This window comes from Prionailurus viverrinus, chromosome B1, assembly GCF_022837055.1.
Source record: "Prionailurus viverrinus isolate Anna chromosome B1, UM_Priviv_1.0, whole genome shotgun sequence".
In the NCBI taxonomy this organism is placed as follows: domain Eukaryota; kingdom Metazoa; phylum Chordata; class Mammalia; order Carnivora; family Felidae; genus Prionailurus; species Prionailurus viverrinus.
This window is the reverse complement of record NC_062564.1, coordinates 44,465,324-44,489,533: the sequence shown is the minus strand read 5'-3', so window position 1 is coordinate 44,489,533 and position 24,210 is coordinate 44,465,324. Positions and strand designations below refer to the sequence as shown.

Sequence of the window (24,210 nt, the reverse complement as noted above, 5' to 3'; positions counted from 1 at the left end):
GTGGGGACAGGGAAAAGAGCCCCATCAGTGCCCGCCTCGACAACCCGTGAAACACCCCCGTTCCCACCGTCTTCTCTGATTGGAGACCAAGTTCACCTGAGCACCACTCCGAATTTCAGCCAAACTTACGAGCAGGTGCACCGGTGAGCCCGGAGGCGTGCTGCTGCCCGAAACTCAACGCCACAGGAGCCAACTGCTCACCCAGGGCAATAGGGACACAGAGACCAGTCTCTGCTGGCCCGCACCCACTCCCTATTTGCAGGGATAAATTTTTCGTGAGCATACTTTATGTTTGCTACTGTTGGCTGTTCTAGTCAGCCTCATCCATTCCACGGCTCCACGAAGGACAGTGAAGTACCTCTTACATTACACGCACGTCAGAGACAGGGTCTCAAGAGTTTAGCTTACCATACGGTGGCTGAGTCAGGTTAAGGCATAAGAGGTGGTATGCTTTGGGACAGTCTTTTTTGTCACACATGACCAGCTCTCCACCATCTCCACACTGAAAACAGTAATCTTCATGCATCTGCTTTGGTTCTGCTTTGATTTTTCGCCTCTTCTGCTTTAATTTAGCATTTTTGGCCTTTTCTTCAGTTGTTGACGCACATGTTGGCTGGCAGGGAGAAGGATCAGAGTTGTACTGAACACGGTGCGTGAAACTTCACACAGAACAGGAACTCCCACAACCCCACATTCATTTAAGCTCTTTTAAATTTGGTTGTTCAATGACCTAAAAACCACTGGGAGGACTTATCCCATAACAGTATGAACATGAAAATATGGCTTCATTTTCACTACTTTTGAATAAGGTGCTTTGTTTTTTAAATTGCAAGGATACTGAGACATAATTCGCATACCATAGAACGCACCATTTTTTTTTTAGTGTTTATTTTTGAGACAGTGAGCGAGCAGAGAAGGGGCAGACAGAGAGGGGGACAGAGGATCTGAAGTGGGTTCTGAGCTGACAGCTGATGCGGGGCTCGAACTCACAAACCACGAGATCATGACCTGAGCGGAAGTCGGACACTTAACCGACTGTGCCACCCAGGCGCCCCAGAACACAAAACATTTTAAAGCGCCTCACTCAGTGGTTTTAAATAAAATGTGAATTTTTAAAAAAAGTTTTGAAAAGGATACTGGTAACTTCAAAAACTATCAGAAATACAGACACATTTTCAGAACCTGACAGATCTTACTAAGATATGCTTCGTTAGAAAGTTAGAGAGTCTAAACTCTGGCTACCACAACGACTGTCCCTCGAACTAATCCAGGTACCCATTTGCCAGCATTTTCCTGAGATGGTCATACACTTCTTGAGCAGCCCCACTCCTGATTTCCCGCTGGCTTGGGGTGCTTGCTTCCCTCACGACTGACCTTCGGCCGCACTCCCAGAAAGCCGCTGCAGTTCTCTGCTCCACAGTGGCATTCCGTTCTGCCGTTGCCCAGACAATCCAGGTTATAATTAAATGTTAACTCCATCCCTAAACCAAGAGAAATAATTATTCATACTCAAATCATGGGGAAGAGAAATGCTGCCACGGACACACACTCACAATGAAAGAGAGACATAATTCTGACATGAAGGCTTTTCCCTCACCCGTGTTCCACACAGAAGACAGTGATGGGGAAAAACAATAGAGGAAAACATCCCCATCCACCAGTGATGACAGCAAAAATAGTCTACAGAAGTCGTCATATCCTTTTCATTGAAGTGGTCAAGATCCATATAACAGACTAAGAATCTAAAATCTGTGCTCAAGACAAATGGGTTCTGGTTTAGTTGCTTTCCTAAAGCTAATTTACACCAATTTCTGAATGAATAATAGGACCATGGCATCTTGGTGACCATACCATCTCTGGTGATTAATGCTTTATGATCAGAAAAGAATTCACCACGCAGATTTACTATTTACACCAAAGACCCAGGGATTTGAGCTGGGAGGTCCAAGCTTTCTCTTAGCTGGTCTTGAAGAGGCCACAACGTCGGGAATGCCTTTAATCTCTTCTAGCTATAGTTCTTCTCTTCTTACCCATTTTCCTACAAACCCAGCAGAGAAGAAACTAAGTTCTGCTGTTAAGATGCTAGATGGGTAAGGAAAAATGGAAGCAGCAGCTGGCTTCAAAAGCTTTTTATGTCTACCCTGAAACAGATGATCTTCCAACTAAAAAACAAACACCCCCCCACCCCCCCACCAAACAAGCCCAGACACCAGTTGAAGTTAACACAGTATGTTAATACTTTAAAAAAGAAAACAAAAGCTTAAGCATCTGGTTATATCGCACAGACAGCAAGAACTTGGAGAAGTAATTCATTAGGGTCAAGCACCCAGAGAATTCTGTGACATCCTCTCTGCTTGCTTAAACTCCCTTTTGCAGGACACAGATTTTCACTTCTTAACGGCAGATAATAATTCAAAATAGAATTCTATCTTATTTGAATAAATCCTTAAGCCTCAAACCTTGAGGGATGTCCTGCCCAGGGAGGAAGGCATGGGGAACAAGCTGGTTTTTTACCTGCAGGAATATCACAAAGAGCAAAAAGTCCAACTCGAACATCTCCATTCACTGTCCACTTTTGTGTTTCACAGTTTGGATTACAACTGTGGTTCATAAAGCGAGAATAATTTCCTTTGGGGCCAGCATCAATTATACGGTCCTTCAGAAAGAAAAGAAATGAAAGGTGCCTTTAACATAAAGCTAAGTACAAGTCTCTCTCAGAAATAGCCAACTTGGTCAAGAGCCACAGGGAGCAGCTTTTTGCTACCAGCTGATGTCTGACGGCTGACAAATCTGACATCATGTGCTCTCTGAGCCGTTGACTAAGTTCTTGACTTTATTTGATGACCTTCAAGTCAAAGCATTTAAGATAAAGTAGAATTTAGCTTTTTTCTTCCTTCCTTCCTTCCTTCCTTCCTTCCTTCCTTCCTTCCTTCCTTCCTTCCAGTTTGTTTCTAGACATAGACCACAGAATAATGCTATGTGGAAGATCAGTTGGCCACAGGCTGAGGAAGGGCATTCTACGATGCCAGAGCACAGAGATCGGTGAGCCGCGTGGGGTGGAAGCTATGGTTTTCTGCTGTCAGCCCTCCTTTCCTGCTCTGCTCAAGCAGCGAAACGACCATGGGGGCAAATGGAGAAGAGTGTAGGCCACAGAGAGGGAAGGAGGAAAAATGAAAGACTTGGTCTCTGAATGAAGACTTTGGGATTTGATCAATGGAAGGGCTGTCGTGTGGGATATACTCTTTAGTAGTCATCTGTTCCTTCTGTTTCACTTACACTGATGTTCAGAATACAGTCAAAAGCTCAACAATCTGGCCCCTGAATTCAAACTCTGATAATCTGGATAAGCTCTGGAGGACGGGGCCTCCCCAGCATTGTCAAGATGGCTGGAGGGTCCCTGCCAGTGAGGGGAGGATATGAAGGGCTTACTCAGTAATCAGAAATAATTGGTATTTTATGTTTATGAAAGTTACAATCATGAAAGTTGTAAAACTGTTAAACAATGACATATCAGCTAAAATAAACTTTTTTGTTTTTAAAGTTTATTTATTTTGAGAGAGACAGTGTGAATGCTGAAGGGAGGGAGAGAATCCCAAGCAGGCTTTGCACTGTCTGTGCAGAGCCTGACATGGGGCTTGAACTCATGAACCGTGGGATCATGACCTGAGCTGAAATCAAAAGTCGGACGCTTAACCGACTGAGTCACCCAGGCGCTCCTAGAGTAAGTGTTTTTTTTTTTTAATTTTTTAAATATTTATTTATTTTTGAGAGAGAGACAGAGAGAGTGCGAGTGGGGAGGGGCAGAGAGATTAGGGAGACACAGAATCTGAAGCAGGCTCCAGGCTCTGAGCTGTCAGCACAGAGCCTGATGCGGGTCTCAAACAGCGAGATCATGACCTGAGCTGAAGTCAGACGCTCAACCGACTGAGCCACCCAGGCACCAAGAGAATAAGCTTTTAAGTGATTTCTAGTTCTTACTTTTTTTTTTTTTTAATTTTTTTTTCAATGTTTTTATTTATTTTTGGGACAGAGAGAGACAGAGCATGAACGGGGGAGGGGCAGAGAGAGAGGGAGACACAGAATCCGAAGCAGGCTCCAGGCTCTGAGCCATCAGCCCAGAGCCTGACGCGGGGCTCGAACTCACGGACCGCGAGATCGTGACCTGGCTGAAGTCGGACGCTTAACCGACTGCGCCACCCAGGCGCCCCAACTAGTTCTTACTTTTAATGGTATTCCCTTAGTTTCAGGGATAGCCTGGAACACCAGAAAGATGGGTACTAGTCTTTGCTCTGCACTCAACAGATCACTTGTCATGGCTGGACCTCAGTTTCTTGTCCCCTGCATGGCAGAGGGCTGCTGCAGAAGTGAGGTGAGATACAGACAGAACGCACAGCAAAGGTGGCTTACAATCTCATGGATTAAACTAGCAGTTTTCCTGTCATCCTGCTTATGGCTTCATTCATTTGTCCTAACTCAGACATGAAGTTTCAGTATACAGAACAATTCAGAGTTAGAATTTTTGCTAAATCAGAACTTTAATGGTGCTTTAGAACTCAGCATGGCAGAGCTGATGGTCTCCATCAGTAATGGAGAAACTGAGGGCCAGGTTCTTCCGTGACCATGTCTGCCCTGTCCTGGCTGTCTCTCCACTCACAGGGCCACCTCACATGCCACATGCAAAGCTTCACTAACCAGCCACGGTGCACTGTGGTGTTAAGAAGCACACTGTGGCTGGTAGCACACTGGCTACTTCAAACCATTCTAACTCTCCTGGAAAAAAAAATCAAGTTAGAGGAAATGGAGTTCAACCTAAGACCATGAACAAAAACCAAGAATCCTTTTTTCTTACAAAAAAAAGCAATTTTACCTTGGTAACAGTTAACATATAAAAATTAGTTACACTGTTCTCGTGGGCTCGCTTGATTCGCAATCTGCACTCTTCTTCATCAATTAATTCACCGACATATTCATTTACAAATTCACCCTGTAGAGAAGCACATAAGTGTAAAACCAGTGTGTTATATTTGAAAGCATTTTTTAACAATGTATGTGTAATGTAATCCAAGAGAATTAACCAGAAAGACTGCTGGAAGTACAACTTTAACCCTAGAGACAAATGGTGGTTGTCATTCATTGGCATGCAGGTGGCACCTTTGTTCATATGTTGCATATATTTTCTCCATATGTGAACTCTTTGCAACAAAACATAATCCCTTATCATCTTTGTTGCATATATTTTTACCACATCTGTCTTGTTCCTTCTTTCTATTCAATTCTATTCTATTCTAATTGACATTATTCCTAACTTTAGATGTTTGGCAGATTGACCAGTGGAACCATCTGAGCTTAAAGTTTTCTTTTTTGGAACGTCTTTTTTTTTTTTTTTTTAATGTTTATTTATTTATTTAAAAAAAATTTTTTTTTTCAACGTTTTATTTATTTTTGGGACAGAGAGAGACAGAGCATGAACGGGGGAAGGGCAGAGAGAGAGGGAGACACAGAATCAGAAACAGGCTCCAGGCTCTGAGCCATCAGCCCAGAGCCCGACGCGGGGCTCGAACTCACAGACCGCGAGATCGTGACCTGGCTGAAGTCGGACGCTTAACCGACTGCGCCACCCAAGCGCCCCTTTAATGTTTATTTTTGAGAGAGAGAGCGAGAGAGGGAGACACAGAATCCAAAGCAGGCTCCAGGCTCTGAGCTGTCAGCACAGAGCCCAACATGGGGCTCAAACCTACAAACCCTGAGATCATGAACTGAGCTGAAGCAGGATGCTTAATTGACTGAGCCACCCAGGCGCCCCTGTTGGAAGGTTTTTAATGATAGTTTCAATTTCTTTAATAGTTTATAGAACTATTCATATTTTTAAATTTATTTTTGTGGGAGTGGTGATGATTATGCTTTTCTAAGAATCCATTCATATAAATTTTCAAATTTATTGGCAAAAATGTAACGATACTTTTATTTTTTTGTGAGTTTGAGCCTCATGTTGGATGTAGAGGTTATTTAAAAATATAAAACCTTTAAAAAAACAAAAAACAACTCAAAAAATACCCATTAACTATGAATTAAATTATGAATAAAAATAACAAAACAAGAACTTTAATAGAGCTAGAAATCTGTCCTCAAAGACTATGGCAAAAAGGTAAGCTGTAATTCAGTATTTAATATATATTTTCTTAATTTTGAAGAAAGAAATCACCTTGTTACAGGAAGTCCCTTGTTTGGCTCTGGCCCACATTTGCAAGGATCTGTTATGTGCGAAAGGAAGAGGGCTGGCTGTGTACAATCAAATTCCATATTTGGCCTTTGTCCCTCAATGTACCAAAAATCTTTTCCATGCTGCTACTAAGTCTTTATGATTTTGCTTTTCAGGAATATATACTTCCAACTATTTTGTAAAAGAGCAATTGTCTTACATTAGCAATTCCTCAAGTGCTACTGGACAGAATAATCCTGACTGTATTTTCTTTTCTCTTGATCATATCAATTTAATAAATTAGAATACATTTTAAAATAAATGCAACTACTGTTAAAAGATGTTAGGAGCGCCTGGGTGCCCCAGTTGGTTAAGTGTCTGACTTTATTTAGCTCAGGGCATGTTCTCACGGTTCATGAGTTCAAACCCCACATCGGGCTCTTCGCTTTCAGTGTAGAGCCTGCTTGGGATCCTCTGTCTCCCTCTCTCTGCCCCTCCCCCTCCAACTCAAAAATAAATAAATAAACATTAAAAAATTAATAAAAGACATTAACATGATATTAAACTGGATAAATTTCAGGATAGCCCCTACACCTCCCCTGAAGTCATAGGCAAAATTTATGTATGTGATATGCATGGCTTAAAAGTACCACCAAAAATTTTGCATTCTAGGAGCACCTGGCTGGTTCAGTCAGAAGAGCATGTGACTCTTGATTTTGGGGTCATGAGTTTAAGTCTCACGTTGGGTGTAGAGATTATTTAAAAAAAAAAAAAAAAAAAAAAACCTTAAAAAAAATTTTTGCATTCTAATGACATTTTAAATGTCAATGACCTTTGGCCAAGCAATCCAATCCATATATTTAATGATCAGTGAATCCTGTTGGCTCCACCTTCAAAATATCAGCAATGTACCCACTTCTCTCTGGCTCAGCTACAACCCTGGTAGTCCATATGCCACCATCATTTCTCTCCTGGACAACAATGGTCTCCTTTTTGTTAGCCCTTCCCCATGATCATAAATTCCACAGACTACAGCCAGAGTTAATTTTCGGAAACACAAGGGTGGCACACGGATACTTAAGGCAGCGCCCAAGATGCCTGTCTCCCAGCGCTCATGCCGTGGTGTGATTCTCTCTCCTTGAGTGAGTAGGACCTGCGACTTGCTTCTAACCAATAGAATACGGCAAAGATGACAGAATGTATGTGATTCTGGGAGTCTGTTACATCAAGACTTTAGCATCCATCTTGCTGGAGTGTCTCTCCCTTGTTGGCTGTGAGGAAGCAAATAGCCAAGTCGGGGAACTCCATGTGGCAAGGAATTGTGGGCAGCCTCTAGAGGCTAATAGCAGCAAAACAACAACAAGAACAACAACCCCAAACAAAAACCACCTGAAGCTCTCAGACCTATAGCTGCAAAGAGCAGAATTCTGCCAACAGCCATGCAAGCAGGAAAGTATATCCTTCTCTGGTTGGGGCACAAGAATGAGAAATTCAGTCCTAGAAGCATCTTGCCTGAAACCTTGTGAGACCCTAAGCAGAGGACCCAGCTAAGCACTGCCCAACTCCTGACCTAGAAACTGTGAGAAAATAAAGTGTGTGTAACATCATAAGTTCCCAAGTTTGTAGTATTATTGTCAGGCAGCAATAGAAAATGAATACATCCAGTCAGATCAAGTCACTTCCCACTAACAACTTCAGAAGTCTCCCTCCTGTGGTCTCTAAATTCCCATAAGATCTGGCCCCAGGCTACCTTCTCTGCTATCTCCTGCCTCTCACCCCTCTCCTCCTCACTCTTCTCCAGATGCACTAGCTCTCCTGCTGTGCCTGGAGCATGCTAAGGCCCCTGTCTTTGCTCTTTCTTCAGCCTGAAATGCATGCCTTTTTTCCTCATTGTTCAGGTCAAATGGCACTCCTCAGCCTTCCTTAACCAAGCAATTTAAAATAACAATTCCTGTCACCAGCCATCCCCTTTGACAGTATTATTTTTCTTTGCAGCATTTCAGTGGTACCTAGCATTACATATCTGTTTATTACCTGTCTCTAGCAGACCCACAAAGGTATGTTGTTCACTACTGTTTTTCCAAATGCCTAGAGTAGTACCTGGCACATAGAAGCAGCTTCACAAACATGTGCTTAATGAATGAGTTTCGCTTCAAGTGATCTAATCTATAGAAATGGGTGCATGAAGACAGAAAATCAAGAATGTTCACTACAGAATTAAATAAATTATATATATATAAAGTTTATTAGAAGATAGGTTTTAAGTTATGGTACATTTTACTATAGAATACAATGGGAGTTTAGTTAAAAAAGAATGAGCAAAAAAAAGAAAGAATGAGCAGAAATCTGTATGGGTTGTCATAAAGGGATGTTTATGATATATTAAGTGGGATAAAATAATATGTATATTTGTTTTTAAAGATTCTATAAGTATAGGATATAGGACTATGTATTTGTATACATAAAAGGCTACATGACAACCTATTAACAATGGTCATCTCTGGTGAGGAGACCAGGAATTGAAGGGATGAAAGAATTTCACTCTTTATTATCTTTTTTGTATTGTTTCTCTTTCCTACAGTACTTTTTAACCACAAAGATGATTTTTCTTTTTTTTACAGGTAGAAAAATGTCAAGAGTAATTTTAATTCCCACTATGTCCACCTTCTCTCACTGAGAGTCTCTGCACTCTTGCTAGTTCGCTACTGGCCCTGGGCAAGCAGCGGGGAGTGGAGGGGTGGGGGGGATGGAAGAGAGGGCCGAAAGGGGGCCTCATTTGAAACCGCACACTATTCAGGCTTGTCCGTAGATAGTTCAGTAGGACACTGTTTTCAACAAGGATCCCAGGAGATTCCAGGGATCTCTGAAGTTTGAGAGCCACTGTTTGAACACTAGGATTTGCTGGTGATTTTCATTCTTCTTTGAGTTATTTGCATTTAAAAATTTTTCTTCAAAGAGACCACTTGGAAAAAGCACCTCAAAGTGTAAGAATGAAGATAATTTATTTATTTTTTTAAAGTTTATTTATTTATTTATTTTTTTAATTTTTTTTTTTCAACGTTTATTTATTTTTGGGACAGAGAGAAACAGAGCACGAATGGGGGAGGGTCAGAGAGAGAGGGAGACACAGAATCGGAAACAGGCTCCAGGCTCTGAGCCATCAGCCCAGAGCCCGACGCGGGCTCGAACTCCCGGACCGCGAGATCGTGACCTGGCTAAAGTCGGATGCTTAACCGACTGCGCCACCCAGGCGCCCCAAAGTTTATTTATTTTGAGACAGAGAGAGCAAGCAAGCAAGCGTGCACGAGTGGGGAAGGGGCATAGAGAGCAGGAGACAGAAAGAATCCCAAAAACGTTCTGCACTGTCAGTGTGGAGCCCAACTCAGGGCTCAAACCCACGAGCCAAACCGTGAGATCATGTCCTGATCTGAAATCAAGAGTCAGACACTTAAACCGAATGAGCCACCCAGGGGCCCCAAGAATGAAGACTATTTATAAGTGTTAAAGATCTCAACCTTTGCCAGTTGCTTTTGCACATATACTCTAATTTGAGACTGGCAACAACCCTTTTAAGAGTGTAGGGCAAGGGTTATGATACATCCGCTTGAGAGTGGAGGAAACTGAGGCTCAAGGAGGTTAGTGACTTGGCCACATCCTCACAGCCAAGGAATTGTGACATTGGTGCAAAGCTTGGGTTTGCTAGTTTCCATTCCAGTATGTTCTGACCTTCATACTCTTTTGCCTTTACTAAGCCTTTTACATCTCTTTTGCTTAACAGGTCAAAAATATTTCAAATAGAAAATGACCAATGGGGGCGCCTAGGTGGCTTAGTCTGGCTCTTGATCTTGGCTCAAGTTGTGATCTCATGGTTATGAGATCCAGCTCTGTGTCAGGCTTGATGCTGAGCGTGGAACCTTCCTGGGATTCTCTTTCTGTCCCTCCCTCGCTTGTGCTCTCTCTCTCTCTCAAAATAAATAAGCTTTAAAATAAATAAATAAAATAAAAAAGGAGGGGCGCCTGGGTGGCTCAGCCAGTTAAGCCTCCGACTTCGGCTCAGGTCATGATCTCACAGTTTGTGAGTTTGAGCCCCACGTTGGGCTCTGTGCCGACAGCTCAGAGCCTGGAGCCTGCTTCGGATTCTGTGTCTTCCCCCCCTCTCACTGCCCCTCCCCAACGTGTGCTTCGTCTCTCAAAAATAGATGTAAAAAAAAAAAAAAATGTATAAAGACAGTCAATTAAAACCAGATTAAAAAAAAAAAAAAAAGGAAATGACCAATGTCCCTTCTCCTTTTTATGACTGACCATAGGACATCCAAAGTTTATGTGCATTTTATTACTGCCTCTTCCTACCACTTCTGCTCTGCTCAAGAAGTGCCAAACTTTCAACTTGGGAAGCTTCAAAATTTTGCCAAAAATCCCTATGTATTTCACCCCTAGGAGGAGATGAAGCATCTTCTGAGAGGCACAGCCCTGGTCTGTCCCACCGCCCCCATGGCCTCTGTTCCAGGCTACCTTCTTAATGCTCCTTTTGGTCCTGAGGCCCCAGCCTCTCCGTTCTGTTTTGATGATTTCTGCATCAGGGTAGAGCCTCTTTGTAAAGCACTGGTTCTGGCACCGCTCTCCAGCCGGGCACACCTGCGGGTGGCACTCGTACTGCAGCATCCTGTTTAGGCACTCTGACTCCAGGCCGCACGGGTTCTCATCAGCAGGCTTGCAGTTACAGCGGGGGATCTCTGACAGGTCTGCAACATGGATCTGCACCTTTCCTATTACTTTGTTAGCCTGGAAAACCAAGTCACGAATGAGAGGGAGGAATCTGAACAGGAACCTCACACATCCATGAAATTCTTGGCTTTGCTATAGTGGTGTGATTCTGAGAAAGGTTCTTTATATATCTTGATTTCAATTTCCCCCTGAATAACTTAAGAACAAGCTAAGAATAAAATGGCCTCTTCATACTGGACACAAATATCAAAATCTGATGTGAATTCTCACTTATTTATCATGTGTATTTCTTCTACTAAATTAATGGACATTTATAACTAAAAGCAACTGTGGGCTTTCTAGAATTTGTAAAGGAGCTAAATACCTATCCTCTCACTTGCTGCAGGACAGCCTGGTAGGGCAAGAACAAGGTTTCACAGGGAACATGCTGCTCGTAGGTGTGAGAGGGCTTATCAAAGACTCCTCCTCACAGCACAGTGGCTATGGCTCCCATTTTATGCTTCCAACAAAAGCTCTCAGTTTGCTTTACAGAAGACTGGGTGATAATCAGTAAAAGTCTTCATAAGTCAAAAAGGGCCTTCTAATTACTAAGAGGGCGATGCATTTCCTCTTGCCTGTCAAATACCAATGTTTCATGGGTAACGACTCACTTTGATGTGTTTGTAAGGAGGGGGTTTTCTTGAGTTTTTTTCAATCTCAAGTGCTTCTTTGCTTTCTCTTTGTGCTTTCAATTCCTGGAAACGTTTTGCAGCTTCTTCCAGTGCTGCCAATAGGACAAAACAAAGTATATAAATAACAACAACAAAAAAAACCACACACAAAAAAACAAAAAACGAAGACTGTTAGGAGAGCAGTTTTACATTGCCTTCCCAATGCCCTGAATCTGGCCTGGGGTGTTCTTTTTAAAATTATTCTGGAAATAACCATTTTCCACCAGGATAGGATAACGCTGAAATAGGACATAACTCGTTTATAGCTGAACACTGTGCTCTGCGTAAGCCATTGCCTTAGAGAAGAGGTCCTACTTCAATAATCAGAGGCTTCCAAGTAAAGCAAAAAAATAGCCAACCAACCAAAAAAACCCAGCTTTTTATCTCGTACTAGATTTAAATTCCTTTTACTCTTACCCAGAAAGTCAAACTTCCTGGAAACTTGTTGCAAAAACACTTACAAGGCGCTTCATGGGAAGCTTTTACTACTCTTCTGTGGCAAAGGTGCCTCACTGGATTCAGAAGACTATTTCCAAAATAATCTCTATGTTTGTAGAAAGATCACTGAAGATACTCTTTTCATACAGATGGCAGAGTCTACCATACTGAAATGTATTTTTCTAACTGATTGGATAAGATGTGCTCTAATGTGATTGGATACTTCTGGATGCTGGATTGTAACACCTGGTGAAAGTTCTCTAATACCAGAAACATGTCAAGTGCCAGTGAGGAGACACAGAGAAATCAACCACTGAGTCTTGGTTTTGAGTCACTGTAAACATCATCCAACTTACCTTTTTTGAAGGTCTTGTTAATACTAGTCTGTCCCTCAGCAAAACTTTTGTCTCCTTCAACATAAGGGAACACTCTGCCCTGGTGTACCCAATAGTAGTCATGAGAACCAAAGAAGAACACAGGGAAGTCCCCCAAGTCATGCTTAAGGCCCTGGATGTTCAGTGGCACAGACCTGGGATTGCAGATCTCTGCTGGCCACCATCTGAAAACAAAAGCAATTTTAGATCAATCAAGACACTGAAAAATCATACCATTCTTTACATGGCTGGCATGAGGGAGAAAAAAGGTTTTGTACTTTCACATTGGGCTCTCTGCTGTCAGTGCAAAGCCCACTTGGGATCCTGTCCCCCCCTGCTCACACATGCTCTCTTTCAAAAATAAACATTAAAAAAATTAATAAAAAAAACATATTGATCAGTGAACTAATGAAATAGTGAACACAGACTAAACCAACTAGACCCTAAACTCCCCATCTAGTTTTTTTTCCTTTAAAAATTAATACCTGATACAAAGGAATATCATGAACATATAAGTTATAAAGCATAACAACTAAAAATAACAACTCATTACCCAACTTAAGAGTTAGAATTTACCAATACTATTCCAAAACCAATTTCAATCCTAGAAAAGTTACGTGTTCCTCCAAATTTGACAATCTTAGTAGTAAGATTGCCTTTCAAGGTATAAAAGTTGATTTCTAGTAGTCAAGGGAACCTTTGAGAATAAACTGATGCTATAGTGAAGAATGACCACTCCATTCAAATGAACATTTTCTTCCCTCTAATCAACTAGAGTAAATAGTTTTTGGTCAAATGTACTAGGTTTATGTCAGTGTGTATTTCAGAATCTAATTCATCCTACATCATAACAAATGTGGGATGTGGAACAGAATGAAAACATAACTGAATGAAAACAGGCAATGGCTGAATAGCATAGCGATCACTAAATGGAAATCATCTGTGAGGTACATATGACAGTTTCTAACAATTGGGCAAGTCAAGAATTGAAGAGGTAAGTTTTGGTAGTATACAGAATAATCAGTATGAACAGTAAATATACAAAAACTTAAAATTTTTTCAGTCTGTGTGCAAGTTGGGGAGGGGCAGAGAGAGAGGAAGACAAGACCTGCAGTGGGCTCTGTGCTGACAGCAGTGAGCCTGATGTGGGGCTCAGACTCATGAACCATGAGATCATGACCTGAGCCAAGGTGGGACACTTAACTGACTGAGCCACCCAGGTGCCCCTATGCTGTTTTAGCTATTTCTTATCCAGGAATGTCTTATCTATTAATTGCCAAACTTGCACTCCTACCCACCCTGGAATGATACAGATTTTTAATTATAAAAAGCAGTGTGTGTTTAAAAGTTAAAACAATGCAGAAATGTGTAACAGAAAAACTTAAAATTACTCCCTTTAAAATTTTTTTTATGTGTTACTTATTTTTGAGAGAGAGAGAGAGAGAGAGAGAGAGAGAGAGCGAGCGCGCGCATGAGCAGGGGAGGGACAGAGAGAGAGGGAGACACAGAATCTGAAGACAGGTTCCAGGCTCTGAGCTAGCTGTCAGCACAGATCCATCCAGCACAGGGCTTGAACTCACGAACTGCATGATGATGACCTGAGCCAAAGTCAGACGCTTAACCAACTGAGCCACTCAGGCGCCCCATAAATGACACCCTTTTAAAATCTTATGCCTTATACTATTAACATCTGATGTTTTTCTTTCTGGGTCTGAAAAACATATCTAGATCTACATTTTTTTTTAACTATATAAACACATGGAAAGATAATGTATATGCTCTTTCACATGCTGTCTAAATTCAACTACATACCCTGGATATCTCATGTTACTATAGAGATGAGCATTACCCCTTTATGGTTATGGATACACTATAATTTATTTGAGACATCCCTCACTGACTGAGCATTTTGGTTATTTCAAATTTTTGCAATTAAAAATAATACTTTAATGAATACCCCTATAAATACATTTTTTCCTGTTTGTCCAGTTTTTTTCCTTAAATAAATTCCTTAAAAGAGAAGAGCTGAATCAAAAGGTAGACACTGTTACAATTTAATATGTGATGCAAGACTGCCCTGTGGGGGCACTCCTTTTCCCTTGCCCTCCCTAGCCAAAAACTTATTACTCTTAAATCTTTGACAATCTGTTAACTGGAAAAAAACAAAAACAAAAATGAAATAAAAAACCTCTTTGTCCTTAACATATACTTATTTTTAGTGAGGCGCAGCATTTTTTACATATTTATTTTCTATTTGTTCTTCTTTGGCAACCTGGCTCTTTCTCTTCTTTGCTCCCTGTTCTAGGTAAGGTATTTGTCTTTTCTTATTAAAGTAGAAGTAAAAATACCTCCCCTTGGTTTGACATTTGCCTTCTGAAACTTTGTATTTGTTGCCATATAGTATAAAATTACTCATGTATTCAACTGCCAAGCTTTTTTGGGGGGGGTTCTGTCATATGTTAAAAAAAATAGTGTGTGTGTGGGGGGGGCATCACGTCTCAATCTCAAGGCCCCTTATATCTCAGCTAAAATAAAATTTTAATTAAATAGGTAAGGGGCTCCTGGGTAGCTCAGTTGGTTAAGCGTCTGACTCTTGATTTCAGCTCAGGTTATGATCTCGCTGTCCATCAGATTGAGCCCCATGTTAGGCTCTGCGCTAGGTGTGGAGACTACTTAAGATTCTCCCTCTCCCTTTGCCCCAACCCTACTTGCTAGTGTGTGCACATATACACACTCTACCCGCCCCCCCCACACAAAGTTAAATAGGTAAGTAAGCAAGCAGCATATTTAAAATTCAGAGAAAATGACATAGCCCTTACTAAAAAAAATTACAATGTCTGAAATCCTACAGAAATATATTTTACTTAGCATTCTGAAAAGTGGACCATTATTGTGCTCTCTTGAACAGTACCTATTTTCTCAGTAAATGATAAACATATGTCTCAAAATGTAGAATGTAGAGTTTTTAAAAATACATCACTATTCCTATTCAATGAAGGCTTGTTAAAGACAGGCTTCTATTTTCTAAGTTTATTTATTTTGAGAGGGGGAGAAAGAGCACATGTGCATGCTCGAGCAGGGGGAGGGGCGGAGAGAGGAGAGAAGAAGAGAAAGAGAGAATCTCAAGCAGGCTTCGTGCTGTCAGCAGAGCCTGAGGCAGGGCTCCATTCCATGACTGTGGGACTATGACCTGAGCCAGAATCAAGAGTCAGATGCTCAACCGACTGAGCCACCTAGGCGCCCCAAAGACAGGCTTCTTTTTTTTTTTTTTTAATGTTTATTTATTTCTATGACAGAGAGAGACAGAGAATGAGCAGGGTAGGAGCAGAGAGAAAGGGAGACACAGAATCCAAAGCAGGCTCCAGGCTCTGAGCTGTCAGCACAGAGCCCGACGCGGGGCTCAAACTCACAAACCGTGAGATCATCACCTGAGCCAAAGTCGGTCGCTCAACCGACTGAGTCACCCAGGCACCCCAAGACAGGCTTCTTAAAAGGAGAAAGTTTTATTAATATAATGGCAATCACACATACGTCTTCATTCTCTTAAGAACTAAAAGCTCTTCATGAAATAATTTCTCTCCTTAAATTCTAAAGAGCTCTCTTCTTGCACTCAGTTTAAAGCTTCTAGCAGAAACTGAAATGGGCCAGATTTAGGGGTAAAGAGAACTATTTTGGCCAGGATATAAATTCTTTTATTTTATTAGAAATCAATATAAATGAATTAGGACACAAAGAATACATGTTCCCTACTATCTATATAAGACCTTTTATTCCAAAATCTAGTAGTACATAGTTCACTAGTGTAAAATTACTTTCAACTTAAAAACAAGGGTTGCCTGGGTGGCTCAGTTGGTTAAGTAACCGACTCTTGATTCAACTCAGGTCATGATCTCGAAGTTTGTGAGATTGAGCCCTGGGTCAGGCTCTGTGCTAGGCATGGAGCCAGCTTGGGATTCTCTGTCTCTCTCCCATTTGATCATGCACCCACACACACACTCACTCTCTCTCTCAAAAAGAATAAACATTTTACAAAAATAAGGGAGGAGCCTAGTGTCTCCTCTTAAAAAAGAAAAACTGAAAAACAAGTCAAAGAACCAATCTAAAAGAAAAAAAATCCAACAATAACCCAACCTTCCCAAATTGGCTTCTAAAAGCCAAATCAAAATAGATTTCTTTTCTCTTTCTTTTTTTTAAGGAAGTCGCTCTGTGTTGTTCTACCTATCTGCTAGCCAGTTTGTATATAGATTATGAACCTATGTCTGAACAATCATTGAATACTTCTTTTTTATCCTGGAAAAACTTGCCTGTAATTTCCCAATTTGACCCAAACAATCTGCTTGTAATGTAGTTTCTTGCCAGCTTTACAGTCATTACAATTCCAGCAGCCTTCTGGCATTTCTATGCTCAGGCATTCTGGGTGGAAGGAAGCCGGGCACGATTCACAGCAGAGCAATCTTCCACCTTGAAACAAATAAACAGTCTTAATAACTAAGAAGAGAGGAAAGAGAAAAAGAAAGAGAAAAGAGAAAGTTATCTTTTAAGTGCATCAAATTTGACTCAAATTGGGGGAAAATAAAGGGATTGAGTCAGCTCTATAGTGATGGATTAAAATAGAAAACAAATGAACAGATTTAGCTACTTCAGTCCCTTTTCAGGGCTTCAGGGGCCAGAAACTCAAAACTTTTGAGTGGTATGAAAACCATTACTGTAGTCTTTACAGTAATGTGGGCAATTGAGGCATCCGCTTAGCATGCAGCTAAAACTCTTAACAGATGCATGGAATCTTTGAGTAGATTTGAGAGCAGATTTTCAAAGAAATATGTAGCAACTTACTTTCTTTTCTCCTTGAGAGCTAAGAAAGCATGCAATGGTCATCTTGTATTTTAATCCAGTGCATAGTTAACTAAATCCCTTTATAATAAAATTAGCAAGAATGAAAATAACCAATAGGTTGACCAGTAGTTTTTTCTTTCCATAAAAAAATGCAAAAAAGCAAAGGATTGAACTTTCTCAAATTGGTGATTACATTATCATTTAACTTTCCAGCAAAAATAAAGAAAGTCAAAAACAGGCTATACAGCAGTGGTTTGCAACTTTTTCATCGCCAAGGATCTCCTTTCTCTTCTTCAGGGACCCATGTTTCCAAACATTTTATCAACCAATAAACCCCCGAAACAAACAAACAAACAAAAAAACCAATCCTAAACCAAAAAAAACAGAATCAAAACCCCTGTTAAAAGGTAACAATTTCTCCTGTTTTTATTAACCAAAGAAATATGTAACTGCCAATCAGAGCTTCTGATCCCAATAACAAAACTATCACATTAAGTTGTTCAAATCATAGCCAAATATAAAGAAATGTATGCAGCCTTATTTTGTGCAAATGTGTGATTCTGTTAGATTTTCTGAAATATTAAACATAGTTAAAAAATTGTTTATATAAGTTTTTCTGACTTCACATTGAGAACCACTGCTTTATAGCATAAAACTAAGTAAATGTTACTGTGGAATAAGTACCACACAACAAGGAGATCCCTCTCCAGGTTCCCTGGCAAAATCCTCTCCTTTGAAATACACAAAATGATCTCTGGATTAAGACCAAGACAAGTACAGCAAACAAAACAAAAGGATATTTTTTAATGCAAAAATATAAAAGAGATTTGGGGGGAGATTAGGTATTTCTAAAAGGTATTTCAACAAGTGACAGAGAAGGATGTTAACCACTGAAGATGAAATATAATAAAGACATTTACTGCAAAAAAAAAAAAAAATTGTGTTGGAAAATCAGGCCCATAACCTGATTGTACTGAGGTTTAATATCTCATAAGCAAAAGGTTAAGAGCCCTCTACACAACTTTATGAAATCACACGCTCTAACCTTTTGAGGTTTTGCTATCAATTTTCCAGAAAATCTTTTCTTCCTGTAGACTTTCAAACTTCTAACTGATTAACATAAAAACAAAAAGAAAATCTATATACAATCAGTGATGAAATAAATTACTATATTTCCTCTGCTTAAAAGCTTTTACTTCAGTCATTAAGATTTTTTCCTTTGTCTGCAGATCTCAATGTGGATTAATTGCTCCAATTCTCCAACCTACAGATTAGCTGCCTGAGTGCTCTTAGCCTAGGTAGGGGGTTTGGTAAGTTTAAAATAAAAATGAGATAACTGACTTCTCCATCAGAAAGAAATTACCAATAGGGAGAGCAGACTTTGCAAACAGCTTTAGGAGACATGTGATCATTAGAGCTGATGTGGAAGTCAGGCTGGCCATTTTTAACATTATGGAATAGTCCTCAATTTTAAGTGTTATTTCAGAGGAAATACAGACCCAGAATCGTCAATGAAAATCATCACGATTTTTTGACAAAAAATACACAAGAAAAATGAAAATATGAACAATCCACCTTGGTGCTATGCAAGAAAACTGCTTTAGGATGCAAGAAGAAGATGTGGTTCAAGCTAAGCAAACAGAGGGCTCAAAATAATTTCAATTCATGTCAAGGTCAATACTGAGTACCAAAAACAAAGTAAGAAACAATTGAATTAATCTAATTTTATAAAAGCGCCAGTAGGAAATAAGGCATTTCCTAAAATGAATGCCTCGGGTAATTTTATTGCATTATGGAGTTAGCCAGACCTACGTCCATGTTTGTTTCAGAAGTAGATGGTATCACCAGTAAGGTGACATACTCTGACTTCAATGTAAAAACAAACAAACAAATGAGCAAGCCAATACTCTCTCCAACCTACTTCTCCATAGGTTCTAATCAATCTGCTTAATTACATATTTTTTAGTCTTGGGTTGCCACTTCAGATGTCTGACAAAGAGCAAAGATACATCATCAAGCAGGCAACATAAAGAATGGGGGAAAAAAAACCTATTTCAAATATACCTAGTATTTTAGGTATGAATCAAATTTCCTTTAAAGATTCTGAACTTGGCTCCCCGATCATAATGGGAATGTATACAGGAAAAGGCCTTTACCTTCAAGGTTATTCATTTTACCCTCTGGGATAAGACCTCCCAAAATAATATAGTACTGTTAAACTACTTTTTCCTTTTTTATAAGCAGGCTATGTAAAGTTAAATATAAGATTTGCTTTTATAAATTATTAGGGAGAATATAAATTACATTTAGTTCTTGATTCTCTGTGGATAAATTATCCATAAGTAATTCTTCAGTTGAGCTGGGCTGCCTTTCAATATCCAATATTGGGGATAAACTACCCCAGCTGCCCACCAAAGTCTCCTAAGAGAAGGGCAACTAGTTTTCATAGCATCTTAACAAAAACATTTAAGAAACAAAAGGATAAAATGTAGCCTAAAATCAAAATTTTAAGTACCAGTATCTTGGCTTCCCTCTTTTAATAACCTATCCTGGTTTTTTAGTTGAAAGTTCATGATAATTTACATCACGTCTATTCTATTCTAACATGAATGGTAGTTCTCCATCAGGCAGAAGAGAAAGAGCCCTTAGAATCTTTCTATATTAAGCAAAATCCTACTCAGTCTTTCAATTTTAATAACCCACAGATAGATGGAATGTGTGAGAATTTATTCAACGAGAAGTAAGAATTTGCAATAATGGAATTATTTTAAGCCCTTTTTAATAATGTTGCAGCCATATGAAGACACAGTCACAACCACCAAGGTAGAATTTACCAAAAGCAACAGATAGTGCTTGACAGGCATACATTTCCCCCCTTCATTTAAAGAGAAAAAAAAAAGGAAATGCAAAAATAAAAAGCAAGAGATAAACTATTTTGATTATTACCTTTCTCACATTTCTTTTTGGAAGCTGACGAAGAAGGAATCATAGGTAATTTCATCAACTCTGCACGATTTGATTCATTCAGTAGGTAGTGGGACTTATAGGCATATGAACTGAACATGGGGTCTGAATGGTCCTGAACTATCAGCCCTATACGAAACAAACAGAAAGAGATGAGCTGCAATGAAACTACCCATGATTCCATGAAGGTAAAAAATAAACCAACACCTATTATGTAGCTGTGCTAAAAGTTGGGGGGAAAATGAGAATATGAAGAAAAAGAAAAAACTGACAGAAAAGGCTTGCCAGAGTTATTAAAGGGAGTTTGAGCTACTCGGTTTCTTATCCCGTAAAAACCTACACACCCAGAAGAAAACCACAAATTAATTTGAAGATGTAAACTGCAGTTGATGTCACACTTAAAACCTGCTATGATACACAAAGCTACACTCCTTAATATTTAGAAATACTGTGATGACAATCCAAAGAACAAAATGACATATCACTTAATAGCAAGTAAGAGTTATTTACATAACATAGTAGAAACACTGATCTACCTTCAATGTATCAAGCAACACTGAAAGGCAGAATTGAGTCTCTTCTTCTCTAGTCATATCTTTTTCTGCCAGATAATGAAGCTGTTCTCTATCAGTATGATAACATGATTTTAAAGGAGCCAGGACTTGTTGAACTTCACTAAGGTAATGCAAACCATTTACATTTTTTCCCCCTGCCATGACATAAAGTAATTACCAACCTAAGGGTTTATAAGATAGTTCTTTTGATCTACTAACCCAGCTATCCTGTTTGGAAGGAAACAGATCTCCTCTAACCCACCTGTGACACCCTCCTATCCTCTTCCCCTTGTTGAGTTCACTATAGGCCACTCTTAACCTAGGTGAGTGTGAGACCAGGGAACATTGCTCTGTTTGGTTACTAGACAGTTTATAATGGTCTGAGGACTTTGCAATAAGGATCATGACAGCCGTTTTATAGAGATCATTTTGAGAAGAGTCAAGAGTTTTGTTTTTAAAAGGGTTACCATTTATTTTTGCCATGGGTGTTATCTTAATTTGGTGCTACCTACTACATTGAGAAAGAGTCAAGACCTAACTCTGATCTGGAGGACAGAATGGAACTTAAAACTGCTAATTGGCAATAGTATAAAAATCTTCTAATAAAAGTTATATAATGCTGGGGTGCCTGGGTGGCTCAGTCGGTTAAGCGTCCGACTTCAGCTCAGGTCACGATCTCGTGGTCCATGAGTTCGAGCCCCGCGTCGGGCTCTGGGCTGATGGCTCAGAGCCTGGAGCCTGCTTCCGATTCTGTGTCTCCCTCTCTCTCTGCCCCTTCCCCGTTCATGCTCTGTCTCTCTCTCTGTCTCAAAAATAAATAAACGTTTAAAAAAAAGTTAAAAAAAAAGTTATATAATGTCAAATGAATTTCATATGTTTAATAGAGAGAAGCAGGATAGTATAAAAAACATGGGCTTTGAAATGAGACAGATCAGGTACAAATGCTAGTCCCTCTATTTAACAATTTCTATGACCTTCAGGTAAATTATGGAATCTGGGCTTCAGTGTTCTCATCTACATAAAATGGGGAAATAACTTCTTAGGGCAACTGTGACCATTCAGATGGTATCTGGTAGAGTTTGATTTACAGATGCAAAAAAAAAAAAAATGCTATTATTATTAAAATGAAAAGAAAACCCTAGTCTACCTTCTCCATTATAAATTACCATCACAAAGAAAGGCATAGAACATTAAGTAACTTTTATTTTATGCCCCCCTCCCCCCCCAGATGAAAGGAAATGCTAGGACTGAACATTTCCTATGGTGCCATGAGGGGAGGGAAGGAGCATTTCTAAACATTTCTAAAAATATTTCTAGATATTTCAGTCCTTAAGAATTAGCTGAGGGGCGCCTGGGTGGCGCAGTCGGTTAAGCGTCCGACTTCAGCCAGGTCACGATCTCACGGTCCGGGAGTTCGAGCCCCACGTCAGGCTCTGGGCTGATGGCTCAGAGCCTGGAGACTGTTTCTGATTCTGTGTCTCCCTCTCTCTCTGCCCCTCCCCCGTTCATGCTCTGTCTCTCTCTGTCCCAAAAATAAATAAACGTTGAAAAAAAAATTAAAAAAAAAAAAAAAAAAAAAAAAAGAATTAGCTGAATTATTTTAAACAACCAATAATCATGAACTAAGAGAAAAATCCTTCATGAGGAGGGAAAAGCTCTGTATAAGGCAAGAAACAAAAGCAAAACAAAGCTTTCTAATACCAAAACATACACAATTAAAACCTTTTATGTGTGAATTTATTACATTTAGGCCTCTTTAAAAACAAGGAGACCTGGGGCGCCTGGGTGGCTCAGTGGGTTATACGGTTATACTAACTCCTGATTTGGCCTCAGGTCATGACCTTGAGGTTTCTGAGTTCGAGCTCCACATAAGGCTCTCCACTGATGGTGCGGAGCCTTGCTTGGGATTCTGTCTCTGCCCTTCTCCTGTTCTCCTGTTCTTGCCCATGCGAGCTTTCTCTCTCTCTAAATAAGCACTAAAAACAATTTTTTTTAAAAAAAGGAGACCTCTATAAACACTGATGAAAGAACTCATATCATTTACTTGTGAAAACTTTTGACTTCAGCCTTCTCAAATCCCAACATCTGATCTATTTTGAATAAGTTTCTGTAAAAGGCTAAAAAGGAAAATGAAAGTTTGTTTACTGCACAGTTTCTTAGTTCAAATATTTGGGAATTAAATAATCTTGATTATACAGGCATAAAATATAGTATATCTTTCAGAATAACTGTCAAATTGATAAGATGCAAATACAGATCCAGTATTTCCATTATCTCAAGCTTTTTTTTAATCAAGGCATCTGAAGTTAAAATGGGTAGAATCCCTATAAAGCTAGGTTCCTTGACAATGGCCATTTTCTACCTATCTTACATTGAAAATACCTGTTTTAAAGGTTTCCCAATTATTGAATGAAATAGAGCAAAAGAAAGTATTGGTTAATATACTGATGGTAACTGATTCAGAATGTACTCCAAAGTAAGCTGGCATGAGAGTTATAAACTTGATACTTAAAATGTTGGCTCAGTTATACACACACACACACACACACACACCCTGTAAACGTGAGTAATATTAAGTGCCTAGCAAGGTAGAATAAAATATTTACAAAGTGAGACTTCATGCTATCACTGACACTCATCTGTTTAAAGCCTCTAAAGCTAGCCATTCAACTGATAATTCAGTATTTCCATACTATCATTACTTTCTTAGGGATGGGGAGATGGAAAAGACACCAGTGGTGACTTTTTATTTCTTTTGACTATTTGAATCCTTTCTGCCACTTGTTAATAACTATGTGGCACAAAACATTGCAGACTTCCTCCTCCACGCACCAGCCAGGTTTCAGAGCAGGATACAGCTGTAATTGCTCCCCTAAATAAAGACACAAGGCTTCCCCAGTAAGGGCAAACAGCCCCAGGGATTTAGCACACACTGGGGCAAACTGAACTGAAAGCCTACATACAATGGGCTGCCACCAGGAGGACAGCCATTTATTTAACCTTTTACTGCCCACCTCCTCTATTTTTTTTTTTTGAGAGACACAAAACCAAAACAACTCAAGATCTGTCACACTACCTAAATTCTATTTAAAAATATTTTTTACAGTGCTTTCACCAAATTAAAAGAATTATTATCCTAAAGCAAAAACCAAAATGAAACCACGTAACACTAAAACCAAACCAAACACTTCATCTTCAGCACAGTCTAAACATAATCTAATTGGCCCGATATACCAGAGTCCTTTCAAAGTTCAGAAAAGTTAGCACTTATACTTGAAAAAACAAACTGTATTTGGGGATATTAGTTAATTTCTAAAATGTTTACTAAACACTGAAAATTGTCTTATTATAATACAACTGAGACACTCTGTAATGCTGAATGCTCTGTACTATATTCAACTAAAGAAATTCTA

General features: G+C 39.7%; 1 protein-coding gene across 5 annotated transcripts in view; it reads right to left on the bottom strand.

The window, feature by feature from the left end:
• NSD3 (nuclear receptor binding SET domain protein 3) overlaps window positions 1-24,210 on the bottom strand; it is a 119,747-nt gene that overhangs the window by 5,953 nt on the left and 89,584 nt on the right. For 2 of the 5 annotated variants that reach the window (XM_047855238.1, XM_047855241.1), the window contains exons 15-23: window positions 20,226-20,372; window positions 16,751-16,907; window positions 12,429-12,631; window positions 11,575-11,687; window positions 10,712-10,981; window positions 4,868-4,984; window positions 2,515-2,656; window positions 1,375-1,481; window positions 409-613 (exon numbers count right to left, since the gene is read on the bottom strand). In XM_047855238.1, coding sequence (XP_047711194.1) covers window positions 409-613; window positions 1,375-1,481; window positions 2,515-2,656; window positions 4,868-4,984; window positions 10,712-10,981; window positions 11,575-11,687; window positions 12,429-12,631; window positions 16,751-16,907; window positions 20,226-20,372 — 1,461 coding nt within the window. Of the gene's footprint in view, window positions 1-9; window positions 614-1,374; window positions 1,482-2,514; window positions 2,657-4,867; window positions 4,985-10,711; window positions 10,982-11,574; window positions 11,688-12,428; window positions 12,632-16,750; window positions 16,908-20,225; window positions 20,373-24,210 lie in introns of those variants that run through there. The other 3 variants (XM_047855242.1, XM_047855244.1, XM_047855243.1) reach the window with 3 other exon arrangements.